The sequence below is a fragment of the Pelophylax lessonae genome (assembly GCF_965119305.1).
Source record: "Pelophylax lessonae genome assembly, chromosome: 2".
Taxonomy (NCBI): domain Eukaryota; kingdom Metazoa; phylum Chordata; class Amphibia; order Anura; family Ranidae; genus Pelophylax; species Pelophylax lessonae.
This window is the reverse complement of record NC_138769.1, coordinates 134,599,966-134,627,185: the sequence shown is the minus strand read 5'-3', so window position 1 is coordinate 134,627,185 and position 27,220 is coordinate 134,599,966. Positions and strand designations below refer to the sequence as shown.

General features: G+C 50.2%; 1 protein-coding gene across 1 annotated transcript in view; it reads right to left on the bottom strand.

Moving 5' to 3' along the window:
- The window catches only part of LOC309547051 (mediator of RNA polymerase II transcription subunit 31), a 96,073-nt gene that overhangs the window by 63,775 nt on the left and 5,078 nt on the right, over positions 1-27,220 (bottom strand). Inside the window, exon 2 of the mRNA XM_082246837.1 lies at positions 19,436-19,510. Coding sequence (XP_082102963.1) covers positions 19,436-19,510 — 75 coding nt within the window. The remainder of the gene's footprint in view (positions 1-19,435; positions 19,511-27,220) is intronic.

The following is a 27,220-nucleotide window of genomic DNA, read 5'->3' as shown; positions in this document are numbered from 1 at the left end:
TTGTGGGGAAAAAAAAAAGGACATCACTTTTATTTGGGTACAGCATCGCACGACCTTCACTGACCCAAAATACTGCAGCCATTTAACCGTCAGGTCATACTAAAAAATATGCTCGTTACAGCATTATACACTCTGCACCAACTTAAAGCGGAGCTCCTCCCAAAAGGGGAATCTCCGCTTGTCTACCTCCTCCCTCCCTCTGCTGCCACATTTGGCACCTTTCTGGGGGGGTCAGGTACCTGGCTTTGACGGCGAAGTGAGCTGGAAGTTCGGTCTGTGGCAAACACAGCCACTGTATATTGTCCTTCATGTATGCATTATGTTTATTCCATGTGTATACCTTTAACCGATTGCCGACCGCCGCACGACTATTTACTGTGGCGGTCAGCCCCGGCCAGGCAGAGTGACGTAGATTTACGTCACTTGCCTGTCACTTCCTTGTGAGCCTATAGCGGGCGAGCGCGCGTCCGCGGAGGCGCGCGCCCACCGCGGCTCTTTCACAGGGAAGTCAGTGTGTGTGACCGGCGGACCCGATGTCCGCCGGTCACTCGCCGATCGTCGTTAGAGAGGGAGAAAGTCAGGCGGCTGATGTAAACAAGCCGCCTGTCATTCTCCCCTGTGTAGAAACCGTGATCAAACAGTTCTACTATGTAGGACCGTTGATCACTGTTCCTACACTAGTAGCCACAGCCAATCACAGTAAAAAGCACGCCCCTAGGGACACACTTAACCCCTCCCTCCCCAATAAAGTTAACCCCTTCCCTGCCAGTGTCATTTTGCAGTAACAGTGCACATGTATAGCACTGATTACTGCAGTAATGTCACTGGTAACCCCAAAAGTGTCAAAAATGTCAGTGAAGGGTTTCCGATCTGTCAGCCGCAGTAACGCAAAAATCGCAGATCGCCGCCATTACGCGTTAAAAAAAAACACCAAAAATGACAGAAATCTTTCCCTTAGTTAGTAAACGCAATAACATTTGCGCAAACCAATCAAAATACGCTTTTTGCAATCTTTTTTTACCAAACATATGTAGCAGAAAACAAATTGGCCAAAAATGTTAAAAAATTTAGATTTTTACATTTTTTTTTTGGGGGGGGGGGGGGGATTTCATATAAAAAAAAAAATGTGAAAAATATTGTTATTTTTGCAAAATTTACGCTTTTTTTGTTTATAGCGCAAAAAGTAAAAAATCGCACAGGTGATCAAATACCACCAAAAGAAAGCTCTGTTTGTGGGAAAAAAAGGACGTCAAATTTGTTTAGGTACAGCGTCGCACGACCGCGCAATTGTCCGTTAAAGTCACGCAGTAAAAAAAAAAAAAAATAAAAAAAAAAAATCGCAAAAAACCCCCTGGTCAGGAAGGGGGTAAAATCTTCCGGGGCTTAAGTGGTTAAGAACCAAGTGTTTGGAATGTAATACTACAGCCCTTCCCCCCCCCCCCCTCCTGTTTCTGTGTCTTAAGGCCCGTACACACGTGCAGATTGTCGGCCGAAAATGTTCGGCCGCCGAACGATTGGCCGATTTTCGGCTTGTTAGTATGATGCTTCCGACAGCGCACTTTCGGCCGAACAGAATCTGTCGTGCAAGCATTAAAATTTTTGTATGCCGACACCAGAACGGCCGATTGTTCGCCAGTCAGTACAGAATTCGGCCGACAGACAGCAGATTTGCAAGACTGGGCATGCTCAGAAAAGAAAAAACACAGGGAAAGTTAACCATCACATGACATCACTTCTGCAGTCGGCGGACAAAATTAATGTGCAGTCTTTTGCACTTTTCAGCGGACACGACAGCCCGGGGACAAAAGACGGCCGATCGGTCAGCCGACGATCGGTACGTGTGTACGGGGCTTAATTGTGTGGAATCATGACACAGACAATGGTCTGGTCTGGGCTGGAGACATCTCTCCGCAGGGGGTGTGTATTAAGACTGCCTGTTTCAATGTGCAAATGTTCCGTTCCCATTGTGGTCTTTGTCCCCTTCCCCCCTTCTGTAGCAAGGCTAATGTGAGTTTCCCTAACTGTGTGTAAAACTGTATGCCTTGGAATTTAATAAAGGAGTTTAAGCTCTGCATGGTTAACCCTCAACACCTGTGTGGATTGTCTCGTTATTGAGGGGTTAAGAGCTGGGTATGGCTTCTCCGCAGGCTGTGGGTGCGTTTGGAGGACAGGAGACACAGGTCCGGCGGATGTGCCCACCTGGGGTACAAAGATCCGTTACACAGTCCTTTCACAAAGCACAGAGCCATTCGCACAGTAGGGAACCGGCTGTGAAGCCCCCAGGCTTCACTGCCAGTTTCCGTTAGCCAAGTTTATGACGCCAGCACCTGAGAGCTGATTCAACAATAAACTTGAGAGGACACTGCTGGATGCCTGGACAGGTAAGTGCCCTGTCATGGGCCCAACTTCCCCCCCCCCCCCTTCTTCTTTTCCTCTTTCCTGCACCCTCAGTACTTTGCCATCTTCCCAACATGGGATTCTTTCCTCCCCCCCTGGCTGCTCACTCCATTGCTGCCCCCCCCACTGTGCTGTCCTTCTCTCCAGCCAGTTGCCAGAAAGTCTGGTTCATGCTCCCTGGGAACAAAGAACACATTCCTTGTGTGGGCTTGAGTAGAGAAGGGTGGGGCTGGGTGCCGAGGCAACCCGACGCCAGACGGGAGTTGCATGGCCACCTGCTGGAGCGCAGCTCCTAAGATATTTAGCAGAGGGAGAGTCCCTCCTGTGTCCTTCTCTGCTGTTGGTCAGACTGTGTCCCTGGGCTGCGGCCAGTGAACACAGACTCTTCTATTGGTTCACACAGGCCTCTTCAATCCTGCAGCCAATCCTCAGGAGTGAATTTACCTTGTCCCTGCCTGCAACCTGAAGTGTGGATTTACCCTGTACCTGCCTCCAACCCTACGTGTAGATTAACCCTGGGCCTACCAGAACTTTGCCTGGACTTTGTCACCTCATTGTTTCCCCGTATCTGTGAGTGGCCCAGTCCCACACTGGCCAGGATTTTGCACGTTCTATCGGGAGCCCCCTGTTACAGACTACCCCTGTTATCTGGAACTCTGTCCTACCCACTTTGGGTCTGAACCAGCCACCTTTGTTTTGGCCCCTTTCTTTGTGAGCCTACCCGCTACCGTTCAATAAAAGGCTTTGTTGGCACTCCTGCTTTCCATGTTTGTTCTGTCCCACCTACACTTCCGTTCCATGCCCTAACCGTAAAAGTCAGCAGCTACAGAATTTGTAGCTGCTATTTTTTTTTGAGGGGGGGGGGGGGCAAACTCCTCTTTAAAGTCCACCTCAGGGTTCAAGAACCACCGACCCCCCCCCCCCCCCCAACTGATCTCTGGACAAAAGAAAAAAATCCCTAACTAAATGCCCTTTTTAATTACCTAAGGCCAGTCAGGTCTCCTGTTTCCTTCCTTCCTGTGAGACAGCACACTGATCCAATGCCGAAACATTTAATCAGTGTGACGTGTATCATAGGAGGTGGGACTTTGTTGACAGCGGCCGCCGGGCAATTCAAATCCAAGCTTCGTGTTACAGTGGGAGATTCCCGCCCTGTGTGATTCAGGCACTGGTGAGGCTGCACTTGATGGGTTACTGATGAAAATCATGGGCAGTAATTGTGATGCATCGCAAAACTGAATCGAATAGTTGATAGGCTAGTCGGAATTGAATCATGAAACCAGTGAAGGTGCACCAGCTCCCATCCCCCTGTTCTCGCAGCTAGCGGGGGGGGGGGGGATCTTATCCCTCCACTAGCTGTCACAATCTGCAAAAAACACGCCCGCTCGGGGCTCCTCTCATTAGACAGTGTCATCTATTCGGTGTTCTGTGAAAAGGAAAAGCTACAAGGTTCTGGCTTGTTTGCCGATTGTGGGTGCGAGTGCAATGTTATACGGGTCTATTACAAAAAAATAAATGAAAATGCATATTTTTTTTAACTTGCAAAAAAAAAAAAAAAAATAGAATTTTTGTAACAACTTACCGTAAAATTATTTTCTCAGAGTCCTCTGACAGATGCAGCCCTTCCAAGTTTCATCACAATTGGGTAATGGCGCCCTCTGCAGGAGCAGGCTAGGTAGTGAAACTTCATTAAAAAACTTTCACTAGACACACCCTTAGAGGCTGTCCCTTCAGACATTACCCCCAGACACATAGAGCTTACTAATCAGTTTGGTAGCAAGCAGTACAGGAAGACAACCCCAAAATAGAGGGGCTGGGGGTGCATCGGTCAGAGGACTCAAGAGAAAATAATTTTACGGTAAGTTCTTACAAAAATTATATTTTGTCTTACGTCCTCTGACAGACGCAGCCCTTCCAAGTTTCATCACAATTGGGATGTCCCAAAGCAGTGCAGGTGTGAGGGGTGGGAAGAGACGCAACCAACAAAACGGCAATGGGTCAACAAGGCTAGAAAAAAAAAATAAAAAAAAAAAAAAACGTAGTGAACAGGGCAACAGAAGCTCAACCAACAGGAGCTAACCCCAGAACAAAAATTCACCCGAAGAAGAGAACAAATAAACATGTCTCTTCAACAAACCGCAGCCTGTAAAACTTTGCGGCCAAAGAAAGCACCCGAGGATGCCATCACGTCAATCATGTAGAATTTTGCAAAAGTGTGCACAGACGGCCATGTCGCCGCTTTGCACACCTGAGCCACAGAAGCCTGATGGCGAAAAAGCCCAAGAGGCACTCATAGCTCTAGTAGAACGTGCCCTCACAGGGAAAAGAGGCACCTGACCCTTTAGTGAATAGGCCTGAACAATAATCTGTCTGATCCATTTGGAAATGGTTGCAGCGGATGCAGCCAAACCCTTCCGAGGTCCTTCAGGAAGGACAAACGGGGAATCAGACTTCAGAAAAGATTCCGTGGCCGACAGGTAAACCCTGATCGCCCGAACCACATCCAATGAATGCAAGGCATGGGATGCTTAGGCTTTGCACAAAGTGAAGGCAAAAAGATATGCTTATTGAGGTGAAAGGCAGACACCACCTTAGGGAGAAAAGACTGGTTGGGTCGCAGAACAACCTTATCCCTATGAACGACCAGATAAGGCGAAAGGCAGGACAAAGCAGAGTTAATAGCCACCAGAAAGGCAACCTTCTGGGACAACAAAGGCAGAGAGAATTCTCTGATATTTTCAAAGGGAAGTCGTTGCAAAACGGACAAAACCATATTCAGATCCCACAGAGGCAAAGGAGCCCTTCTTGAAGGAGCCAGATGACGCACCCCTTGAATAAAAATGTGAATCAGGGAATTAGTCGCCAAGGGACGCTGGAAGAAAATGGCCAAGGCCGACACCTGACCCTTAATCGTGCCCAACGCTGTTCCACACCTTTCTGCAAGAAAGCCAATACCCTCGCCACCAAAAAGGAGCGAGGATGCAAACCTTGTGACTCACACCAGGCAATGTATGCCTTCCAAGTACGATGATAAATCTTCCTGGGAGGCAGCTTTCCGAGCTCTTCGCAAGGTAGGGATCACAGCATCAGAGAGACCTCTGTCTCTCAACATCTGGCCTTCAACCGTTAAGCCATTAATGCCAGAGACCGTAAAGCAGGATGGAAGATCGGCCCTTGAGACAGCAGATCTCACAGAGGTAGCCGCCAGGGAGGCTCAACGACCATCTTTACAAGGTCTGCATACCAAGACCGACGAGGCCAGTCCGGGGCCACCAGAATCACCTGCACCTGTTCCAACGCCAACCTGTGGAGGACCCTGGACAACAGTTGAATTGGGGGAAAGGCATAAATCAGGCGATACCGGTGCCAAGGCACCACCAACGCGTCTGTGGTGTCTGCCAAAGGATCTCGAGCCCTAGCCACGAACCTTTCCACCTTTTTGTTGAGACGAGACGCGAACAGATCCACATCCGGAGTCCCTCACCGGGCACACAGGAGACGAAACACCTCCGGATGAAGGGACCATTCCCCCTGACCCAAGGACTGACTCCTCAGATAGTCCGCCTGCCAGTTCTCTACTCCAGGAATGTGAACAGTGGAGATAGCTGAAATGTGTGCCACTCCAGGTGCCCCCTTGGTGATTGATGGAAGCCACAGCTGTGGCATTGTCGGTTTGAACCCGAACCGGGCGACCGTGCAACCAAATCACCCAATGGAGCAGGCAGAGTTTGATCGCCCGTGCTCCAGGACGTTTATCGGCACGGAGGATTCCTCCGTCTACCACGTTTCTTGGGCACAATGAGTGTCCAGTACTCCACCCCAGCCCATCAGGCTGGCATCCGTGGTAATCACCGTCCACAACAGGGGCAGAAAAGACTTGCCCTGGCTCAGAGCGGGAGACAGAAGCCACCACGATAGCTCTGACCTCGTGAGACGGCTCAAACATACCATCCTGTCCAAGGACTGTGGATCCCTGTTCCATTTGGCAAGAATCTTTGCTTGCAGAGTCCTTGTGTGAAACTGGGCAAACGGGATTGCCTCGAAGGCTGAAACCATCAGCCCCAGGGACCTCATGCAGGTCCGCAGGGAGGAGAGATTGTTGTCCCTGAGGGACCTGATCAAGCCCTGCAAGGTCTGAAGTTTTACGAGAAAAACCTTCGTTTGGGCAGAGTCCAAGACCATGCCCAGGTAACAGACGGACTGACGGGGTCAGTGCCGATTTCTGGAAGTTGATGGTCCACCGAACTCCTGGAGCATCTAAACCTGACTGTCAGATTGCCCGACAGAGTGGCACACAAGCTCGCCCTCAACAAGAGATCGTCCAGATAACCGAGAACCGCAATCCCCCTCATGCATAGCAGAGCCAGCACCAGGGCCAAAACCTTGGTGAAGACCCTGGTAGCCGAAGCTAGACCAAAGGGTAATTCCACAAATTGAAAATGCTCCTCTGCCACTGCGAAGCTGAGATACTGCCGATTATATTCGTAGATAGGGATGAGCAGATACATATCCTTTAAGTCGATGGAGGCCATAAAATCTCCATGCCCTAAAGACGCCACCACCAACCGGATGGATTCCATCCAGAACTTCTGCACCCGCACAAAGCGCCGTAAACCGGTTTGAATAAAACCCGCAAAATCTGTCCCACTGTGGAACCGGGATGATAACACCATGAGCAAGAAGATCTTGCACTGCCCCCTTGAGAAACCAGCATGAAAGCGAACACAGGCTTGAGGAGTAAGCCCACCACCAAGCACAGGTGGCAGAAAAGTGACTCCACGCGCCTGTCCATCAGGTCTTTACTTTAACCACTTCCCGCCCGCCCTATAACAGAATGACGGTGGGAATGTGGTTGTGTTATCCTGACCGGACGTCATATGACAGCGGCAGGATAACACAGCTCTGGGCGCCCCCCGGGGGCGGGCAGAGTGGCGATCGGTGATGGGAGGTGTCAGTCTGACACCCTGCATCTCCGATCTCGGTAAAGAGACTACTGACGTAGCTCTTTACCATGTGATCAGCCGTGTCCAATCACGGCTGGTCACATCGTAAACAGGAACAGCCATTGATCGGCTTTCCTTAGTTCGTGGCTGACAGACACGAGTAAAGGAGCGCCGATCGGCGGCTCCCCTGACAGGGGGGGGGGTCGGCACTGGTAATCAGATCATTGATTACCAGTGCAGACCCTCGGAGGGGATGCCACTAGATCCACCAGGGATGCCCACTATGACCCCACGGATGCCCACTATGACCCCAGGGATGCCCACTATGGCCACCAGGGATGGCAATCAGGGCTCAGGGAGCCCTCCATTGCCCTCCCCATCAGTGCTGCCCGCCAGTGTCCTTCCTATCAGTGCTGCCCACAAGTGCCCATCATTGCCATCCTTTAGTGTCGCCCACCAGTGCCCATTATTGCCCACCAGTGCCGCTTATCAGTGCCCATTAGTGCTGCCCGTCAGTGCCGCCCATCAGTGCCCATTAGTGCTGCCCGTCAGTGCCACCTATCAGTGTCCATCAATGCCACCTATCAGAGCCCACCAATGCTACCTATCAGTGCCACATATCAGTGCCACATATCAGTGCCGCCTATCAGTGCCGCCTATCAGTGCCGCCTATCAGTGCCGCCTATCAGTGCCGCCTATCAGTGCCGCCTATCAGTGCCGCCTATCAGTGCCGCCTATCAGTGCCACCCCATCAGTGCCTCCTCATCAGTGCCTCCTCATCAGTGCCTCCTCATCAGTGCCTCCTCATCAGTGCCTGTCAGTGCAGTCTCATCAGTGCTCATCAGTGCAGGAAAAAACTTATTTATTTACAAAATTGTATAACAAACAAAAAACTTTTTTTTTTTTTTTTCAAACTTTTCGGTCTTTTTTTATTTGTTTAGCAAAAAGGAAAAAACCCACAGGTGATCAAATACCACCAAAAGAAAGCTCTATTTGTGGGGGGGAAATGACATAAATTTGGTGTAGGTACAGTGTTGCATGACTGCGCAATTGTCATTCAAAATGCAACAGCGCTAAAAGGGGAAAATTGGCCTGGGCAGGAAGGGAGGGAAGTGTCCTGTATTAAAGTGGATTTATTCAACCTGGAAACGGTGTGGTCCACCTTAGGGGACACTGTCCAGCGATTGGAAACTGGGTCCGCAAAGGGGTAGCGGGGTTGAAAACACTAGGCACTGCCAGCATCGCCACTGTTCATTCACGATATATTGAAACTCCTCGGGGCAGGGGAAAACCTGACCCGACTTCTGAGCTTTGCGGGAGCCGAAGACAACCCGCTTTCCTGACTGGGTGGGCTCATCATCAATATTCAAAGTCTCCCTGACGGAGTCAACAAGTGCTTCAACCAAAGCGCGTTCCCGCGCTGCAGCGGAGGAGGACTCATCCTCCTCGCCATCTGACTGAGCACAGGGATCCCTCAGGGAGGGCAGTGTCCGTGGCAAGCACATCAGGCTCTGAATCAGAAGACTGAGAGGGCATCAGCCGTTTTTGAATATTAACTTGTGACATGACAAGATAAACTTTGGACGCCAAAGTTTCAATGGCTGCAGATAAAGATGCTAGGAAAAGTGATCCGGATGTCCCGGATGCACACACCAGATAAGTGGGGAAATTTTCCCTCTGGGACTCCATTTAGGCAATGATAAAGCTGGCCCTTTAATGCTGCCGCTGGAGTCCCCTTTTAATAAGCATATAAACTGATTAAATCAAATGTGTCTGAGGAAATGCCCCGAAAGAAAGAGAAAGAGAGACAGAGACAGACACAGAGACAGACAGACACAGAGAGACACACACAGACAGACAGAGAGAGAGAGAGAGAGAGAGAGAGAGAGAGACAGACAGACAGACAGACAGCCAGACACAGAGACAGACAGCCAGACACAGAGAGAGAGAGAGAGAGAGAGAGAGAGAGAGAGAGACAGATAGATAGAGAGAGACAGATAGATAGAGAGACAGAGAGACAGATAGATAGAGACACAGACAGACAGACAGACAGACAGACAGACAGACAGACAGAGAGAGAGAGACAGAGAGAGACAGCCAGACACAGAGACAGAGAGAGAGCGAGAGACAGATAGATAGAGAGAGCGAGAGACAGATAGATAGAGAGAGACAGACAGATAGAGAGAGACAGACAGACAGACAGACAGAGAGAGACAGACAGACAGACAGACAGACACAGAGACAGACAGACACAGAGACAGACAGACACAGAGACAGACAGACACAGAGACAGACAGACACAGAGACAGACAGACACAGAGACAGACAGACAGACACAGAGACAGACAGACACAGAGACAGACAGACACAGAGACAGACAGACAGACACAGAGACAGACAGACACAGAGACAGACAGACAGAGAGAGAGAGAGAGAGAGAGAGAGACAGACAGACAGACAAAGACAGACAGACAGACAGCCAGACACAGAGACAGACAGCCAGACAGAGAGAGAGAGAGAGAGAGAGAGAGAGAGAGAGAGAGAGAGAGAGAGAAAGATAGATAGAGAGAGACAGATAGATAGAGAGAGACAGATAGATAGAGAGAGAGAGAGAGAGAGAGAGACAGAGACAGACAGAGAGAGAGAGAGAGAGAGAGACAGATAGATAGAGAGAGACAGAGACAGACAGAGAGAGAGAGAGAGAGAGAGAGAGAGAGAGAGAGAGAGAGACACAGACAGACAGCTCTCCACACCCCTCTGAAAATGGCAGGAGGAAGTGACCAAACATCACTAGAGGCCGAAGTGCTCTGAGCCACACAAACATGGTGCCAATAGAAAGCATAGAGGAAGCACAGGGAAAATAGCTGCCTGCCGCCCTCACAATGCGGCTTGCCCACATCCAAGATAGCGCCAAAAAGCACACAGCAAGGAAAAAAACGGAATTTTTGTAAAATCTTACCTGTAAAATTCCTTTCTCTGAGTCCTCCGACAGTCGCCGCCTCTTCATATTCGTCACATATGGGGTATTAGACTTTGCTCCGAAGGAGTAGCTAGGCAACAGAATATGTTAACATTAAAGCTTTTAACATATCCCACCCTCAAGGGGTGGTCCCCTCAGTCAATACCCTCCTACTTCCTGCAACCATATCTCAGTTTCAGTGGAATAGCAGTAGAGTATATAACCAAAACCCCAAAAGAGGGGCGGGGGTGGCGACTGTCGGAGGACTCAGAGAAAGGAATTTTACAGGTAAGATTTTACAAAAATTCAGTTTTCTCTTACGTCCTCCGACAGTCGCCGCCTTTTCATATTCGTCACAATGGGGACGTCCCAAAGCAGTGCAAACATGAGGGGTGGGAAACGCATTCGCGCCGTAAGGCAACGCAGTCTCCGCATCAAAGAAAGGAACCTTACCAAAGGAAGGAAACCAGCTGGGCAATAGGAAAAAAACTTGCTCAACAGGAGCAACAACCCAGGAAAAACAAATAACCAGAGGATAAAAGAAAAACTTATCCCAACAGCCAGGGATCCCAACAGGTGACCCTAGGGAACAGCCGCACTAAGAACCTTGCGGCCAAAGGAAGCATCCGCCGATGCCTGAACATCCACCTTGTAGAATTTTGTGAAAGTGTGTACGGTCGACCAGGTCGCCGCCTTACACACCTGGGCTACAGAAGCCCCATGACGACAGGCCCAAGACGTACTCAGAGATCTAGTAGAGTGCGCCTTCACAGGCATAGGGGGAACTTTCCCCTGCAAGACATATGCCTGTTCAACGGTCTGCCTGATCCATTTGGCGATGGTAAAAGCAGACGCCGCCATGCCCTTCCGAGGACCCTCTGGAAGAACAAACAAAGAATCCGTCTTTCGAAAAGACTCAGTCGATTTAAGGTAAACCTTAATCGACCGAACAACATCCAAAGAATGTAGTCTCACCTCTTTCGGATGTTTAGGCTTCGCGCACAGCGAAGGCAAGACAATATCCTCATTGAGATGGAATTCCGAAACTCGCTTCGGAAGAAAGGAAGGATTAGGTCGCAAGACCACCTTATCCAAGTGAATAACCAGATACGGAGACTTGCAGGACAAAGCCGCCAGCTCCGACACTCTGCGAGCCGAAGTGATCGCAACCAAAAAGGCGACCTTTTTGGACAACATAGACAACGAGATCTCCCTGATCTGTTCAAAAGGAGCACGTTGTAACACAGATAGAACGAGATTCAAGTCCCAAGGAGGCAGAGGTTCCCTCCTAGGAGGAACCAGATGCCGCACACCCTGAACAAAAGTGCCAACCAAGGAGTTGGAAGCCACGGGACGTTGAAAAAGAACGGCCAGCGCAGACACCTGACCCTTTATCGTAGCCAGCGCCAAACGCTGATCGACACCTGTTTGAAGGAAGGACAATACTCGAGAAACCGAGTACGTGCGGGGTGAAAACCCCCTGGACTCACACCAGGCAAAATAGGCCTTCCAAGTACGGTAGTAAACCTTCCCCGAGGAAGACTTCCTCGCGTTGATCAAGGTATGAACGACCTCAGGGGAGAGACCCCTCTCCTTCAGGACCTCGGTCTCAACAGCCAGGCCGTCAAAGCCAGCGACTGTAAAGCAGGATGGTATATCGGCCCTTGAGACAGGAGATCGTCTCGAAGAGGCAGACGCCACGGGGCGTCGACCACCAGATTCACGAGGTCTGCGTACCAGGACCGGCGAGACCAATCCGACGCCACAAGAATCACCGTGCTGCGTTCCGAGTGTAACCTGCGAAGGAACCCGGACAGCAACTGAATCGGTGGAAACGCATACATCAGCTTGTACTGATGCCACGGGGCCACTAACGCGTCCGACGCGTCTGCCCGAGGGTCGCGCGTCCTTGCCACGAACCTTCTCACCTTGTTGTTGAGACGAGACGCGAACAGGTCCACATCTGGAAGACCCCACTTCGCGCACAACATCTGGAAGACAGCCGGGTGGAGAGACCATTCCCCCTGATCCAGGGTCTGGCGACTCAGATAGTCCGCCTGCCAGTTCTCCACCCCTGGAATGTGAACCGCCGTTATCGCCGGGACATGAGTCTCGGCCCAAGACAGAATGTCGGCCACTTCTCGAGCCGCTCGGGCACTCCTGGTGCCCCCTTGGTGGTTGATGTAGGCCACCGCCGTGGCATTGTCCGTCTGCACCCGAACCGGACAGCCCCGCAGCCGGTCTGTCCAATGATGAAGGCAGAGATTTATCGCACGCAATTCCAGAATGTTGACCGGAAGGGAGGACTCCCCCTCCCACCAAGTTCCCTGGGCGGACAGAACGCCCAGAACACCACCCCAGCCCGACAGGCTGGCATCCGTGGTGATCACCGTCCACGAGATAGGACGAAAAGACTTGCCCCCCGACACCATCGGGGACTAGAGCCACCACAGAAGGTCCCTTCTGGTGCGATGGCCCAACGAGATTTGAAGATCCAGACATTGAGGTCGCCCGTCCCAGCTGGACAGGATCTCCGATTGGAGACCCCGCGTGTGAAACTGGGCGAAGGGAATCGCCTCGAAGGCCGAGACCATCAATCCCAGACATCTCATGCACATCCGCAGAGACGGGTGCGGAACGTCCCTGAGGGACCTGACTTCCTCCTTAAGAGTCCTGAGTTTGTCTTCCGGCAGGAAGACCTTTGCCTAAACCGAGTCCAGGATCACTCCCAGGTAAGGAAGACGAACCGACGGACTCAGCGTCGACTTTGGAAAATTTATCGTCCAACCAAACTCCTGCAGAGTTTGCATCGTGACAGACAGGTCCTTTTCCAGACCCTGGCTGGTCGCAGACCGAACCAGGATGTCGTCCAGATACCCCAGGACAGAGATGCCCTGGGCCCTCAGCAATGCCAGAACAGGTGCAAGCACCTTGGTGAAAACCCGTGGAGCCGAGACCAAAAGGTAACGCCACGAACTGGTAATGATCCTCCACAATGGCGAATCGAAGGTACCTCTGGTGACCCTCGAAAATCGGGATGTAAAGATACGCATCCTTCAAATCGATGGAGGCCATGAATTCCCCCGGAACCAGGGCAGCCACCACCGACCGCAGGGATTCCATGCGGAACTTGCGAACCCACAGAGCGGTTTAGAGCCTTCAAGTCCAGAATTGGACGAACCTTGCCCTCCTTCCTGGGCACGGTGAACAGATTGGAATAAAACCCCCGAAATCTGTCCCGATGAGGCACCACTCCCTGAGCCCTCAGGTCTCGCACCGCCAGGTGCAGGTCCCGTAAACGCTCTGGAGACAGTTGAAGATTTGAGGGAAAAAATCTGCTCTCCGGCCGAGAGAGAAACTCGATCTTGTAACCAGATCGAACGATCTCCTAAACCCACCGGTCCCGCACGCGGGCCAACCAGGGTTGAAGAAAACCGAGCAAGCGTCCCCCCACCCCAAAACTGGGTGAGGGCTCCCCTTCAGGCCACACTGTTATGGGCAGCGGGTCCGGACTGACCGGACTTCTGTTTACCAGACCAGGGCTTCTTTTGAGAGCCCTGTCCCTTGAACGGTTTGCCCTTGTAGTGCGACCGAAAGGCACGAAAGGACCCCTGAGGAGGCCGAAAATTAGCATGTTTCTTCCCAGAAGCCCCCTTAGCCTTGGGGAAATGGGGCGAGAGTGTGCTCTTACCTCCGGTGATCCCCTTAATCAACGCATCCAAGGACTCCCCAAAAAGGCAAGACCCATCATAAGGCAGATTGGCTAAGGTCTTACGTGAAGATTGGTCCACCGACCAACACTTCAACCAAACCAGGCGGCGAGACAACACCGCCACGCTGTGTACACGTGCAGCCAACGGGACTAAGTCCAAGTCCGCATCACACAGATACATGACACCCTGGTGGATTTGATCCACCATATCCAGGGTCGCCGGCGAGGCCGAATCGGCCACTAGGACGCGCCTAAGCATCTGCGTCCAACTTGCGACAGCCTGGGCCGCCATAAGAGAGGCAAACAGAGCATTAAGCATCGAACCCGTAACAGAATAAGTATGACGGGCAAGAGACTCCAGTCTTCTATCCGTGGCATCACGGAACACCGGGGAATCCTCTGCAGGAATCGCAGTGGATTTGTTCAAAACCGCAATTGCGTGATCCACCGGGGGTGGCACACACCACCGTTCATCAGTGGAAGGCGAAAAAGGATAACGCAGCTTGAACCTACTTGGCACAGCAAAAGGTTTGCGTAAATTGCGCCATTGTTCCTTAACAGCGCGCTGAAAATCATCATTGCAGGGAAAAACCTGCGGCGTCCTGCGTTTTCTCTGCGTCCCATAAGCCGCCAAGGCAGCGGGGGGACACACTTCATCCTGCAAACGCAGCGTTTGTTTTATGGAAGCAATCAATTCATCCATGATTGCAAGCTCTTCAGGCGAGCCAGGGGGAGAATTATCAACCCCCTCAACCTCAGCCTCCACCTCGGACCCCACGAGATCCAGGGAGGAGCGGGACCCTGATAAGGAGACCCCCGCCCTAACAGCCCCATCACCTTCACCCTCAGAATCATAGGAAATAGAAACTCTGGGTCTTTTAGTAGCTTGAGCAGCCACCAGCATCTGCACCTGAGCAGCAAGGCCAGCCACAATAGTGGCCAAATCCCCCCCCTGGGGGGGAAACAGCGGTCCCCTGGCTATCCACCAAGGTGGCAGGAAATTTGCCCTCCTGAGAATCCATTGCCCCAATATGATATGCCGGAGAATAAAGGGTTAACTGCCCCTTTAACAAGCGCGGCGAGCGCAGCCCACCGCACCACACACAAGCACAATGAGACCCCCACAGGGAACAATAAACTGAACACAGGCAATGGATATAGCAAGAACAGAAGGATAAAACCTGAGGAGACCCTTGCCGCTGCTGCTGCCTCGATCGGTGTACCCAGGAGAAGAGGAAGTGATGAAACCAGGGCGCTCTATTAAAGCCTATGGGAGGCTACAAGAAAATGGCCGCCTGCATGGAGAACATGCGGCCGGAGCGAGTGCAGGCAAAATGGCGCCGTTTGGCGCCGAAACCGCCGCTCCTACAGTACAGTTATGCATATAACACCATCCATATAAAAAAACATGGCAGATCGCCGCAGCGATCGCTGTATCGTGCCCCAACATGCCACAAAACATGCCCCACAGCACACAGCTTCTCACACTGAACAAGGCTGACACAGACAGTGTCACACAGCTCCCCCCCCCCCCTTGCAGCCCGCAGCATGCAGCAGAGTGATAGGGAGACAAACAGTGAGAACAGAGGCAGGTTACTCAGTCCCAGACTGACACCCCCCCCCCGACAGACAGGTCCCCACATAGATACACTTACCTCTCAATGGTGTGGGGGACCCGCACAGGCGAACAAGCCGCTGCACATGAGGCAGGGAGAGTCGCATACAAGACGCACAAAATTGGGGTTAAGAAACCGCACAGCGTCCAGTGAGGTAGCCACCTCACCAATCATCCCTGCACCGAACAGGGATGGGTCGTTCACTGTGCCAGGAGCGTTACCTGGCTGAACGCTCGATGGCAGGCTGGGAAGCCACCGATCCACGACCTGCGACCAGGGGGATCAGCCCGAGACCCAGCCCGCATGATCCTCTTCGTCAGAAGAACTAACTAATGCTGACAAAAAGAACAGCTAAGTAAAGAGAGAGAAAAAACTCAAACAAAAAATCAAAAAAGAAGAAAGAGGCTGGGGCACAAAGCCCCACCACAGAGAGAACCAGCTACTCCTGACAAGCTAGACATTGAAACTGAGATATGGTTGCAGGAAGTAGGAGGGTATTGACTGAGGGGACCACCCCTTGGAGGGTGGGATATGTTAAAAGCTTTAATGTTAACATATTCTGTTGCCTAGCTACTCCTTCGGAGCAAAGTCTAATACCCCATTGTGACGAATATGAAGAGGCGGCGACTGTCGGAGGACGTAAGAGAAAATGGCTGTTGCCCTTAAACTGATGCAGTCAGGCTGCCCACACCCAAAATGGGGGCCGAAAACGGCGACAGCATCAGGATCCCAGGGACCCTGGCCACCGTGGGAATCCACCACAGGAAACCCCCCCAGGACAAGGTAGGAGCCATACACCCCCCCAAAGCAGTGGACACCGCTAGAGCGCCCCCATATGGAGAAGGAAGGCAAGATCCGTCCTAACCGGCCAGGGGGGACCTTACAGAGACTGCAGCTCTGACATCCCCTGAAGTGGGCCCACATCACTCCCCCAGAGGACCATCCCAGGGACACGGGGGGTACCAACACTCGAGACATACCATGGAACGCGGGCTCCGATCCGATACAGCTCGCCTCCCACCCTAAATGGGGGTGCTGTCAGCCAAGAGGGGACGCTGAAACACAGGGCGTTCCAGGTTGATGGCGTCCCAGCGAAGATGCTCTTCGCAGGCTCATCTCCAATTCGTCGGGGCCCCGTCGTGGCAAGGCCTGGGCAAACTACAACCTGCACACGCTTGTTGGTCAGGCTGGGGTACCATAAGGATCTAGATTATCCAGTGCAAAGCCCAGCCTGGCTGTCGCTTATAGTTCCCAAGTCCCCCTGACACTAGCTAGCGATAGTGAGCGAAGAAAAAATAAAATAAACATTTCTCAAAGAAAATTAAAAACTGAGACCGGAGTCCCAGCAGGGAAACCTAGGTCCTACTCCTAAGCTAGGCAGCAAGAAACAGATTAGTAAGCCCTATGTGTCTGGGAATATTTGTCTGAAGGAACAGCCCCTGAGGGTGTGTCTACTGAAAGTTTTTTAATGAAGTTTCACTACCTAGCCTGCTCCTGCAGAGGGCACCATTACCCAATTGTGATGAAACTTGAAGGGCTGCGTCTGTCAGATGACATAAGAGAAATGTGCATTTAATATTTTTTTTTGTAAAGGTGAACTTATTTAACCACTTCCGGACCACCCACTGTGTATTTACGTTGCTAATTTGACGTGAAATACCAGAGTTATGGCAGCAGATAGCTGCCATAACCCCGGTATTTTCCTACACGGCCGTTGGTCCTCTTTTATATAAAAGTGGTCCTGGTGGCAGATTCATCGCAGGGTCACTTTTATGGGCAGTAGGAGAGGTGCCCACCCCTCTCCCACCACTTCCCGGTCATTTTCTCCGCTTATCAAAGCCGTCGGTAGTGGGGAAAAAAAAACCCGTCCTTTCAGGTCCTAGGCAGGAAGTCGAGTAAGGGCAAGATGGCCCCCACTCGACTCTGACCATGGAGGACCGGAGCAACGTCAGACATCTCTTCCACCCAACGGCCTTAAAAGGGCCTTTTTTTCTTCTCGATTAAAAAAAAAAAAAAATTATTATTTTTTTTTTTTGGGTAGATGTGAGGTTTTTTTGACCCCAGATTTCACATTAACCACTTAAGCCCCGGAGGATTTTCCTGCTAAAAGACCAGGGGGTATTTTGCGATTCGGCACTGCGTGACTTTAACGGACAATTGCGCGGTCGTGCGACGCTGTACCTAAACGAATTTGACGTCCTTTTTTTCCCACAAACAGAGCTTTCTTTTGGTGGTATTTGATCACCTGTGCGATTTTTTGATCACGCGCTATAAACAAAAAAAGAGCGACAATTTTGCAAAAATAGCAATATTTTTCACATTTTTTTATATGAAATTCCCCAAAAAAAAATCTAAAAATCAAAATTTTTTTAAATTTTTGGCCAATTTGTTTTATCCTACCTATGTTTGGTAAAAAAAAAAAAAAAATCAAAAAAGCGTATTTTGATTGGTTTGCACAAAAGTTGTCGCGTTTACTAACAAAGGGAAAGATTTTTGTCATTTTTTTTTTTTAACGCGTAATGGCGGCGATCTGCGATTTTTTTTGCGGTACTGCGACATTGCGGCGGACAGATCGGACCCTTGACTGACATTTTTGACACTTTTGGGGTTACCAGTGACATTTCTACAGTAATCAGTGCTATACATATGCACTGTTACTGTAAAAATACACTGGCAGTGAAGGGGTTAACTTTATTTGGGAGGGAGGGGCTGTGTGTGTCCCTAGGGGCTTGGTTTCTACTGTGATTGGCTGTGGCTCTAGCTGTAAGGACACTGATCAACGGATCTACATACTAGATCCGAGTGATCAGTGTCTTTACAGCGAGGAGAATGACAGGCAGCTTGTTTACACAAGCTGCCTGACATTCTCCCTCTCCCCCGACGATCGCCGAGTGGCCGGCGGACATCGAGTCCGCTGGTCACACGCGCAGGGGGGTCCGTGACCGCGCGGGAGCGCGCCTCCGCGGGCGCGCGCTCGCTCCCCAGACCCTCCCAGGCTAGTGACGTTAATTAACGTCACTCTGCCTGGCAGGGGCTGACCGCCGCAGTAAATCTACTTGCGGCGGTTGGCAAGCGGTTAAAGAGGACTGTCCTGCTTATCTCTATTACAAGGGATGTTTAAATTCCTTGTAATAGGAATAAAAGTGATCAGTGCCCATGTAAAAAAAATGAAAGTGTCTCGTCCCTCCAAGCTCGCGCGCAGAAGCGAACACATACGCAAGTCACGCCCACATATGTAAACGTTGTTCATATCACACATGTGAGGTATCGCAGCGATCGTTAGAGCGAGAGCAGTAATTTTAGCACTAGACCCCCTCTAACTCTAAACTGGTAACCTGTAGAAATTTTTAAAGCGTCGCCAATGGAGATTTTTAAGTACCGTTGTCGTCATTCCACGAGTGTGTGCAATTTTGAAGCATGGCATGTTCAGTATCAATTTACTCAGCGTAACATCATCTTTCACATAATAGAAAAAAACTGGGCTAACCATACTGATTTCTTAATTCAAAAAAAATTTTTTTTTTTTTAAATATATGAAAACAAAAAAAAAAAAAAATGGGGTGTGACAAAGTATTGCAACGATCTCCATTTTATTCTCTAGGGTCTCTGCTAAAAAAAAAAAACAAAACATAATGTTTGGGGGTTCTAAGTAATTTTCTAGCAACAAAATACTGAATTTAACTTGTGAACAACAAGTGTCAGAAATAGGCTTGGTCCAGAAGTGGTTAAAAGAAAATCTCCACCGCTTTATGATTTGTAAATTAATAAAAAAGACATGACTAGGAAACTATTTCCATAATATACTTACAGTTAAGGTAATTAGGATTTGCCAGGCACTGAACAAACTCCAATTCCAACTGGAACCGATATCGGGCTTGTTCATCTAAAAGAAGATATAAAGGAAATGTCAGCATTCCTTACATATGTGTCATACTAATTTAAAGCAGTATTAAACCCAAAGCCAAAAAATGTATATATTGCAGCTGCATTATTTTTTTTTTTTCATTTAGGGCTCTTTCACACGGCCGCTCCGTGTGTCCGCAAATCATCCTATTTTTTTGCGGATGATTTGCGGACATAATGTAAGTCTATGGCATTGCGGATGTCAGCGGAATACCATCCGCTGACATCCGATTTTCTTCCTTTCAGTTCTGTTCCGTTTTTTGGAACGGAACAGAACCCTATTTTTTTCATCCGTTCAAAAAACGGAAAGGAAGGCAAATCGGATGTCAGCGATGTCACCTGCTGACATCCGCAATGCCCATAGACTTACATTATGTCCGCATATCATCCGCAAAAGGATGGGATGATATGCGGACACACGGAGCGGATGACACAAATGTCATCCGCTCCGTGAAAAAAAAAAAAAAAGTCCCGCAGCGGAGCTTTCACACGGAGCGGCCGTGTGAAAGAGCCCTTAGGCTGTTTTACCCTCAGTTTTTACTTGATGATCTGGTCAGTAACACACCTCCGGTATTAAAGTGCCCCCATTATGAATGAAGGAGCACAGAGGGCACCATTGGACAACAGCATTGTTAGTCTGGAGAAAGTGTCAAGTTAGATGTACTAGCAGATTTAAATGCACTAACAAATTGAAGCCAAACCACAGCTAATACTTTATAATTCGTTACAGCAAACTGTTTAACTTTTTGGTTTAAAGGTTTTACATAAATAAAAGCTGATCATTGTAATCATCCCTGTCAAAACACCAGGAAGAGAGCATGTTGTAAAAAAAAAAACAAAAAAAACACAGATCAACCAAGCTGGATCACCAGGTAAAACTAGAAGAAAGAAAGCCTAAAGCTGACCATAGATGGCTTGAATCTTGACCGGTTTTGCAGCTTTAGGCCATTTTTTTTTTCTATTTTCGCTTGGTGATCTCGCTTTGTAAGTCTGTTGTTTTTTGTTATTTTTTAACTATGTATGGGCAGGGCTGAATGTACCCAAGTTACCTGATCCATCAACTTGGGTACAACTAGCCTGTCAGATTTTACATGCGATTACTGCTAGTGGCTATCTCGTAATAACTTTTATGGGAGCGATGGCTCCCACCCACCCCACCGTCGGTAGAACACCCTGCCGGGAAGAATCAAGGGGGGTTTTCTTTCCTGTAATCCGTGGTTGCCGGAAAGAAAATCGCTCCATTTATGACCAGCTTAAAAAAGAAAGCTAAAGCAATCATCACATCTAAGAATTGGTAAGCTGCAATATAATAAATGTTTGCTTTTGTATTTAATACCGCTGTAAAACTGTAGATGAAGAGAAAATTTTTCTGGCTGGCCATTCCTCAGGATGCTAAAAATGCTCACTGGCTCAGCAGTCACAATAGGAATGTGCAATATAACAACATCTCTAAAGCTTGATATCCACACAGGATAATTTATTTATCCCACATCTATCTAAAAGTACAAACCCGATTCCAAAAAAGTTGGGACACTACAAATTGTGGCGTAAAAAAAGGAATGGACTAATTTACAAATCTCATAAACTTATATTTTATTCACAATATAATATAGATAACATATCAAATGTTGAAAGTGCGACATTTTGAAATGTCTTGCCAAATATTGGCTCATTTTGGATTTCATGAGAGCTACACATTCCAAAAAAGTTGGGACAGGTAGCAATAAGAGGCCAGAAAAGTTAAATGTACATATAAGGAACAGCTGGAGGACCAATTTGCAAATTATTAGGTCGATTGGCAACATGATTGGGTATAAAAAGAGCGTCTCAGAGTGGCAGTGGCTCTCAGAAGTCAAGATGGGCAAAAGGACCACCAATTCCCCCAATGCTGTGGCGAAAAATAGTGGAGCAATATCAGAAAGGAGTTTCTCAGAGAAAAATTGCAAAGAGTTTGAAGTTATCATCATCTACAGTGCATAATACCCAAAGATTCAGAGAATCTGGAACAATCTCTTTGCGTAAGGGTCAAGGCCGGAAAACCAAACTGGATGTCCGTGATCTTCGGGCCCTTAGACGGCACTGCATCACATACAGGAATGCTATTGTAATGGAAATCACAACATGGGCTCAGGAATACTTCCAGAAACATTGTTGGTGAACACAATCCACTGTGCCATTCGCCATTGCCGGCTAATACTCTATAGACCAAAAAAGAAGCCATATCTAAAAATGATCCAGAAGCGCAGGTGTTTTCTCTGAGCCAAGGCTCATTTAAAATGGACTGTGGCAAAGTGGAAAACTGTTCTGTGGTCAGACAAATCAAAATGTAAAGTTCTTTTTTGAAAACTTGCCATTCGGGCTAAAGAGGACAAGGACAACCCAAGTTATCAGCGCTCAGTTCAGAGGCCTGCATCTCTGATGGTATGGGGTTTGTACAATGCCAGGCCAATGTAGCTTACATCTAAAAGCAAAAAGGATGGATACAATAACGGAATTTTTGTAAAATCTTACCTGTAAAATTCCTTTCTCTGAGTCCTCCGACAGTCGCCGCCACTTCATATTCGTCACAATGGGGTAATTGACCTTTGCTCCGTAGGAGTAGCTAGGCAACAGAATATGTCAATATTAAAGCTTTTAACATATCCCACCCCCAGGGGGTGGTCCCCTCAGTCAATACCCTCCTACTTCCTGTATCCATACCTCAGTTTCAGTGGAATAGCAGTAGAGTATACAACCAAACCCCAAAAGAGGGGCGGGGGCGGCGACTGTCGGAGGACTCAGAGAAAGGAATTTTACAGGTAAGATTTTACAAAAATTCAGTTTTCTCTTACGTCCTCCGACAGTCGCCGCCACTTCATATTCGTCACAATGGGGATGTCCCAAAGCAGTGCAAACATGAGGGGTGGGAAACGCAGCCGCGCCTAAGGCAACGCAGTCTCCACATCAGAGAAAGGAACCTTACCAAAGGAAGGAAACCAGCTGGGCAACATGAGAAAAACTTGCTCAACAGGAGCAACAACCCAGGAAAAACAAATAACCTAGGGATAAAAACATATCCCAAACAGCCAAGGGTCAAAAACAAGGTACCCTAAGGAACTGCCGCACTAAGAACCTTGCGGCCAAAGGAAGCATCTGCCGATGCCTGAACATCCACCTTGTAGAATTTTGAGAAGGTGTGAACGAACGACCAAGTCGCCGCCTTACACACCTGGGCCACAGAAGCCCGATGATGACAGGCCCAAGACGTACTCAGAGATCTGGTAGAGTGCGCCTTCACAGGCATAGGGGGGGGGGGACTTTCCCCCTTCAAAGCATAGGCCTGTTCAATGGTCTGTCTGATCCATTTGGCGATTCAAAGCCAGCGACTGTAAAGCAGGATGTAATATCGGTCCTTGAGACAGAAGATCTTCTCGAATAGGCAGACGCCACGGGGCGTCGACCGCCAGATTCACGAGGTCCGCGTACCAGGACCGGCGAGGCCAGTCCGGTGCCACAAGAATCACCGTGTGCGGTTCCGAGGTCAACCTGCGAAGGAACCTGGACAGCAGTTGAATCGGTGGAAATGCATACATCAGTCGGTACTGATGCCACGGAGCTACCAACGCGTCTGACGAGTCTGCCCGAGGATCGCGCATCCTTGCCACGAACCTTTCCACCTTGTTGTTCAGACGAGACGCGAACAGGTCCACCTCCGGAAGACCCGACTTCGCGCACAACATCTGGAAGACATCCGGGTAGAGGGACCATTCCCCCTGGTCCAGGGTCTGGCGACTCAGATAATCCGCCTGCCAGTTCTCCACCCCCGGAATGTGAACCGCCGATATCGCCGGAACGTGTGTCTCGGCCCAAGACAGAATGTCGGCCACTTCCCGAGCCGCTCGGACACTCTTGGTGCCCCCTTGGTGGTTGATGTAAGCCACCGCCGTGGCATTGTCCGTCTGCACCCGAACCGGACGGCCCTGCAGCCTGTCCGTCCAACGTCGAAGGCAGAGATTTATCGCTCGCAATTCCAGAACGTTGATCGGAAGGGAGGATTCCTCCTCCGACCAAGTTCCCTGGGCGGACAGAACGCCCAGAACACCACCCCAGCCCGACAGGCTGGCATCCATGGTGACCACCGTCCATGAGAGAGGATGAAAAGACTTGCCCCCCGACACCGCCGGGGACTGGAGCCACCACAGAAGATCCCTTCTGGTGCGATGGCCCAACGAAATCTGGAGATCCAGAGATTGCGGTCGGCCGTCCCACCTGGACAGGATCTCCGCTTGGAGACCCCGCGTGTGAAACTGGGCGAAGGGAATCGCCTCGAAAGCCGAGACCATCAATCCCAAACATCGCATGCACGTCCGGAGAGACGAGCACGGAAAGTCCCTGAGGGACCTGACTTCTTCCTGAAGAGTCCTGAGTTTGTCGTCCGGTAGGAAGACCTTCGCCTGGACCGAGTCCAGAATCATTCCCAGGTAGGGAAGACGAACCGACGGGCAGAGCGTCGATTTTGGAAAGTTTATCGTCCAACCAAACTTCTGCAGAGTCTGCATCGTGACGGACAGGTCCTTCACCAGACCCTGGCTGGTCGCAGACCGAACTAGAATGTTGTCCAGATAGCCCAGGACAGAGATGCCCTGGGCTCTCAACAAAGCCAGAACCGGTGCAAGCACCTTGGTGAACACCCGTGGAGCCGAAGCGAGACCAAAAGGTAGCGCCACGAATTGGTAATGATCCTCCGCAATGGCGAATCGAAGGTACCTCTGGTGACCCTCGAAAATCGGGATGTGAAGGTACGTATCCTTCAAGTCGATGGAGGCCATGAATTCCCCCGGAAATAGGGCAGCCACCACCGACCGCAGGGATTCCATGCGGAACTTGCGAACCCGCACAAAGCGGTTCAAAGCCTTTTAGTCCAGAATTAGACGCACCTTGCCCTCCTTCCTGGGCACGGTGAACAGATTGGAATAGAACCCCCGAAATCTGTCCCGATAAGGCACCGGAACCACCACTCCCTGAGCCCGCAGGTCCCGCACCGCCAGGTGCAGATCCCGCAAACGCTCCGGAGACAGTTGAAGATTTGAGGGAAAAAAATCTGCTCTCCGGCCGAGAGAGAAACTCGATCTTGTAGCCAGACCGAACGATTTCCTGAACCCACCTGTCCCGAACGCGGGTCAGCCAGGGTTGAAGAAAACCGAGCAAGCGTCCCCCCACCCCAGAACTGGGTGAGGGCGCCCCTTCAGGCCGCATTGTTATGGGCAGCGGATCCGGACTGGCCGGACTTCTGCTTACCTGTCCACGGCTTCTTTTGGGAGCCTTGACCTTTGAAGGGCTTGCCCTTATAGTGCGACCGAAAGGCACGAAAGGACCCCTGAGAGGGCCGAAAAGAAGCATGCTTCTTACCAGGAGCAACCTTAGCCTTGAGGGATTGGGGCAAGAGCGTGCCCTTACCACCCGTGATCCCTTTTATCAGTGTATCCAAGGACTCGCCAAAAAGGCGAGACCCATTATAGGGTAGATTAGCCAAGGTTTTGCGCGAAGATTGGTCCACAGACCAACACTTCAGCCAAATCAGGCGGCGTGACAACACCGCCACACTGTGCACACGTGCAGCCAACGGTACTATATCCAAGTCCGCATCACACAAATACATGACACCCTGATGGATTTGATCCACCATAGCCAACCGAATAAGTATGACGGGCAAGAGACTCCAGCCTCCTGTCCGTGGCATCCCGGAACACCGGGATATCCTCAGCAGGAATCGCAGTGGACTTATTCAAAACCGCCACCGCGTGATCCACCGGAGGTGGCACACACCAACGTTCATCAGTAGCGGGTGTGAAAGGATAACGCAGCATGAACCTACTAGGCACAGCAAAAGGCTTCCGTATATTGCGCCATTGTTCGCTTACAGCGCGCTGAAAATCTTCAGTGCAAGGAAAAACCTGCGATGATTTGCGTCTCCGCTGCGTCCCATAAGAGGCCAGGACAGCAGGAGGACATGGTTCATCCTGCAAAAGCAGTGTTTGTTTGATAGAAGCAACCAACTCATCCATGAGTGCAAGCTCTTCAGACGAGCCAGGGGGGGGGGAATTATCAACCCCTTCAGCCTCCACTTCAGACCCCACAAGATCCAGGGAGGAACGGGACCCCGATAAGGAGACCCCAGCCATAGCAGCCCCATCACCATCACCCTCTGAATCAGAGGAAATTGAAACTCTGGGCCGTTTTGTGGATTGAGCAGCCACAAGCATTTGCACCTGAGCAGCAAGGTTAGCCACCACAGTAGCCAAATCACCCCCCGCGGGGGAAGCAGCAGCAGTCCCCTGGCCCCCCACTAAGGAGGGAGGAAATTTGCTTTCCTGAGAATCCATGCCCCCAAAAAAAGTGTGTAGGAAGAAAAAGGAGTACTGCCCCTTTAACAGCGCGGCGAGCGCAGCCCACCGCACACAAGCACACACCGACCCCCACAGGGATAAACACAAAACTTAGGCAAGGAATACAGGGATAAGGAGGATAAACCTGGAAGAGACCACTCAGGCTGCTGCACCGATCGCTGTTGCTCAGGAAAAGGAAGTGCTGTAACACAGACCGCTCCTATAAGCCTATGGAAGGCTCCACAAACATGGCCGCCGGTGAGGGACTAACTAAGGCAGAGCATGCAGCGCTGACATGCGGCCCGAGCGATCGCCGCCAAAATGGCGGCACTTGGCGCCAAAAACGCTGCTCCTACCACACAGAGATGGCCAGCACACGTCTGCAGCTATAATAAAAATGGCGAACCGCCGTAGTGGCCGCCGCATGTATGCACCAACATGTTAAAATCATGTCCCACAATCATACAGCATGTCACACAGAAAAGCACAGGATGAACACTGAACAGTGTACAACAGCCCCCCTCCTTGCAGCCCACAGCAGCATTAAAACAGACAGGGAGCCCAACAGTGTGAACAGGCATGCAGGGTTACACAGTCCCAGACTGACACCCACTACACAGACAGGTCCCCACACAGAATACACTTACCTCCTGAATGGCATGGGGAACCCGCACAAGCGATCAAGCCACTGCACATGGGACAGGGAGAGTCGCAGTCAGGACGCAGTAGAACTGCGGTGCGAAACCGCATGGCGTCCAGTGAGGTAGCCACCTCACCATAGCATCCCTGCAGCGAACAGGGATGGGTCGTTCAGTGTGCCAGGAAAAATACCTGACTGAACGCTCGAAGGCAGGCTGGGAAGCCACTGACCCACAACCTGCGACCAGGGGGATCAGCCCGAGACCCAGCCCGCACGATCCTCTTCATCAGAAGAACTAACTAAAGCTAACAAAAGCAACAGCTAAGCAAAGAGAGAGAGAAAAAACTCAAATAAAATCAAAAAAGAAGATAAAGGCTGAGGCAAAAAGCCCCAGCATAGAAACATCCAGCTACTCCTGACAAGCTAGACAATGAAACTGAGGTATGGATACAGGAAGTAGGAGGGTATTGACTGAGGGGACCACCCCCTGGGGGTGGGATATGTTAAAAGCTTTAATATTGACATATTCTGTTGCCTAGCTACTCCTACGGAGCAAAGGTCAATTACCCCATTGTGACGAATATGAAGTGGCAGCGACTGTCGGAGGACGTAAGAGAAAAACAGATTTCACAACATCCTTGCCTTGTAGAAACAGTAGTTGCAGAAGTCCAAAAATATAATGCAG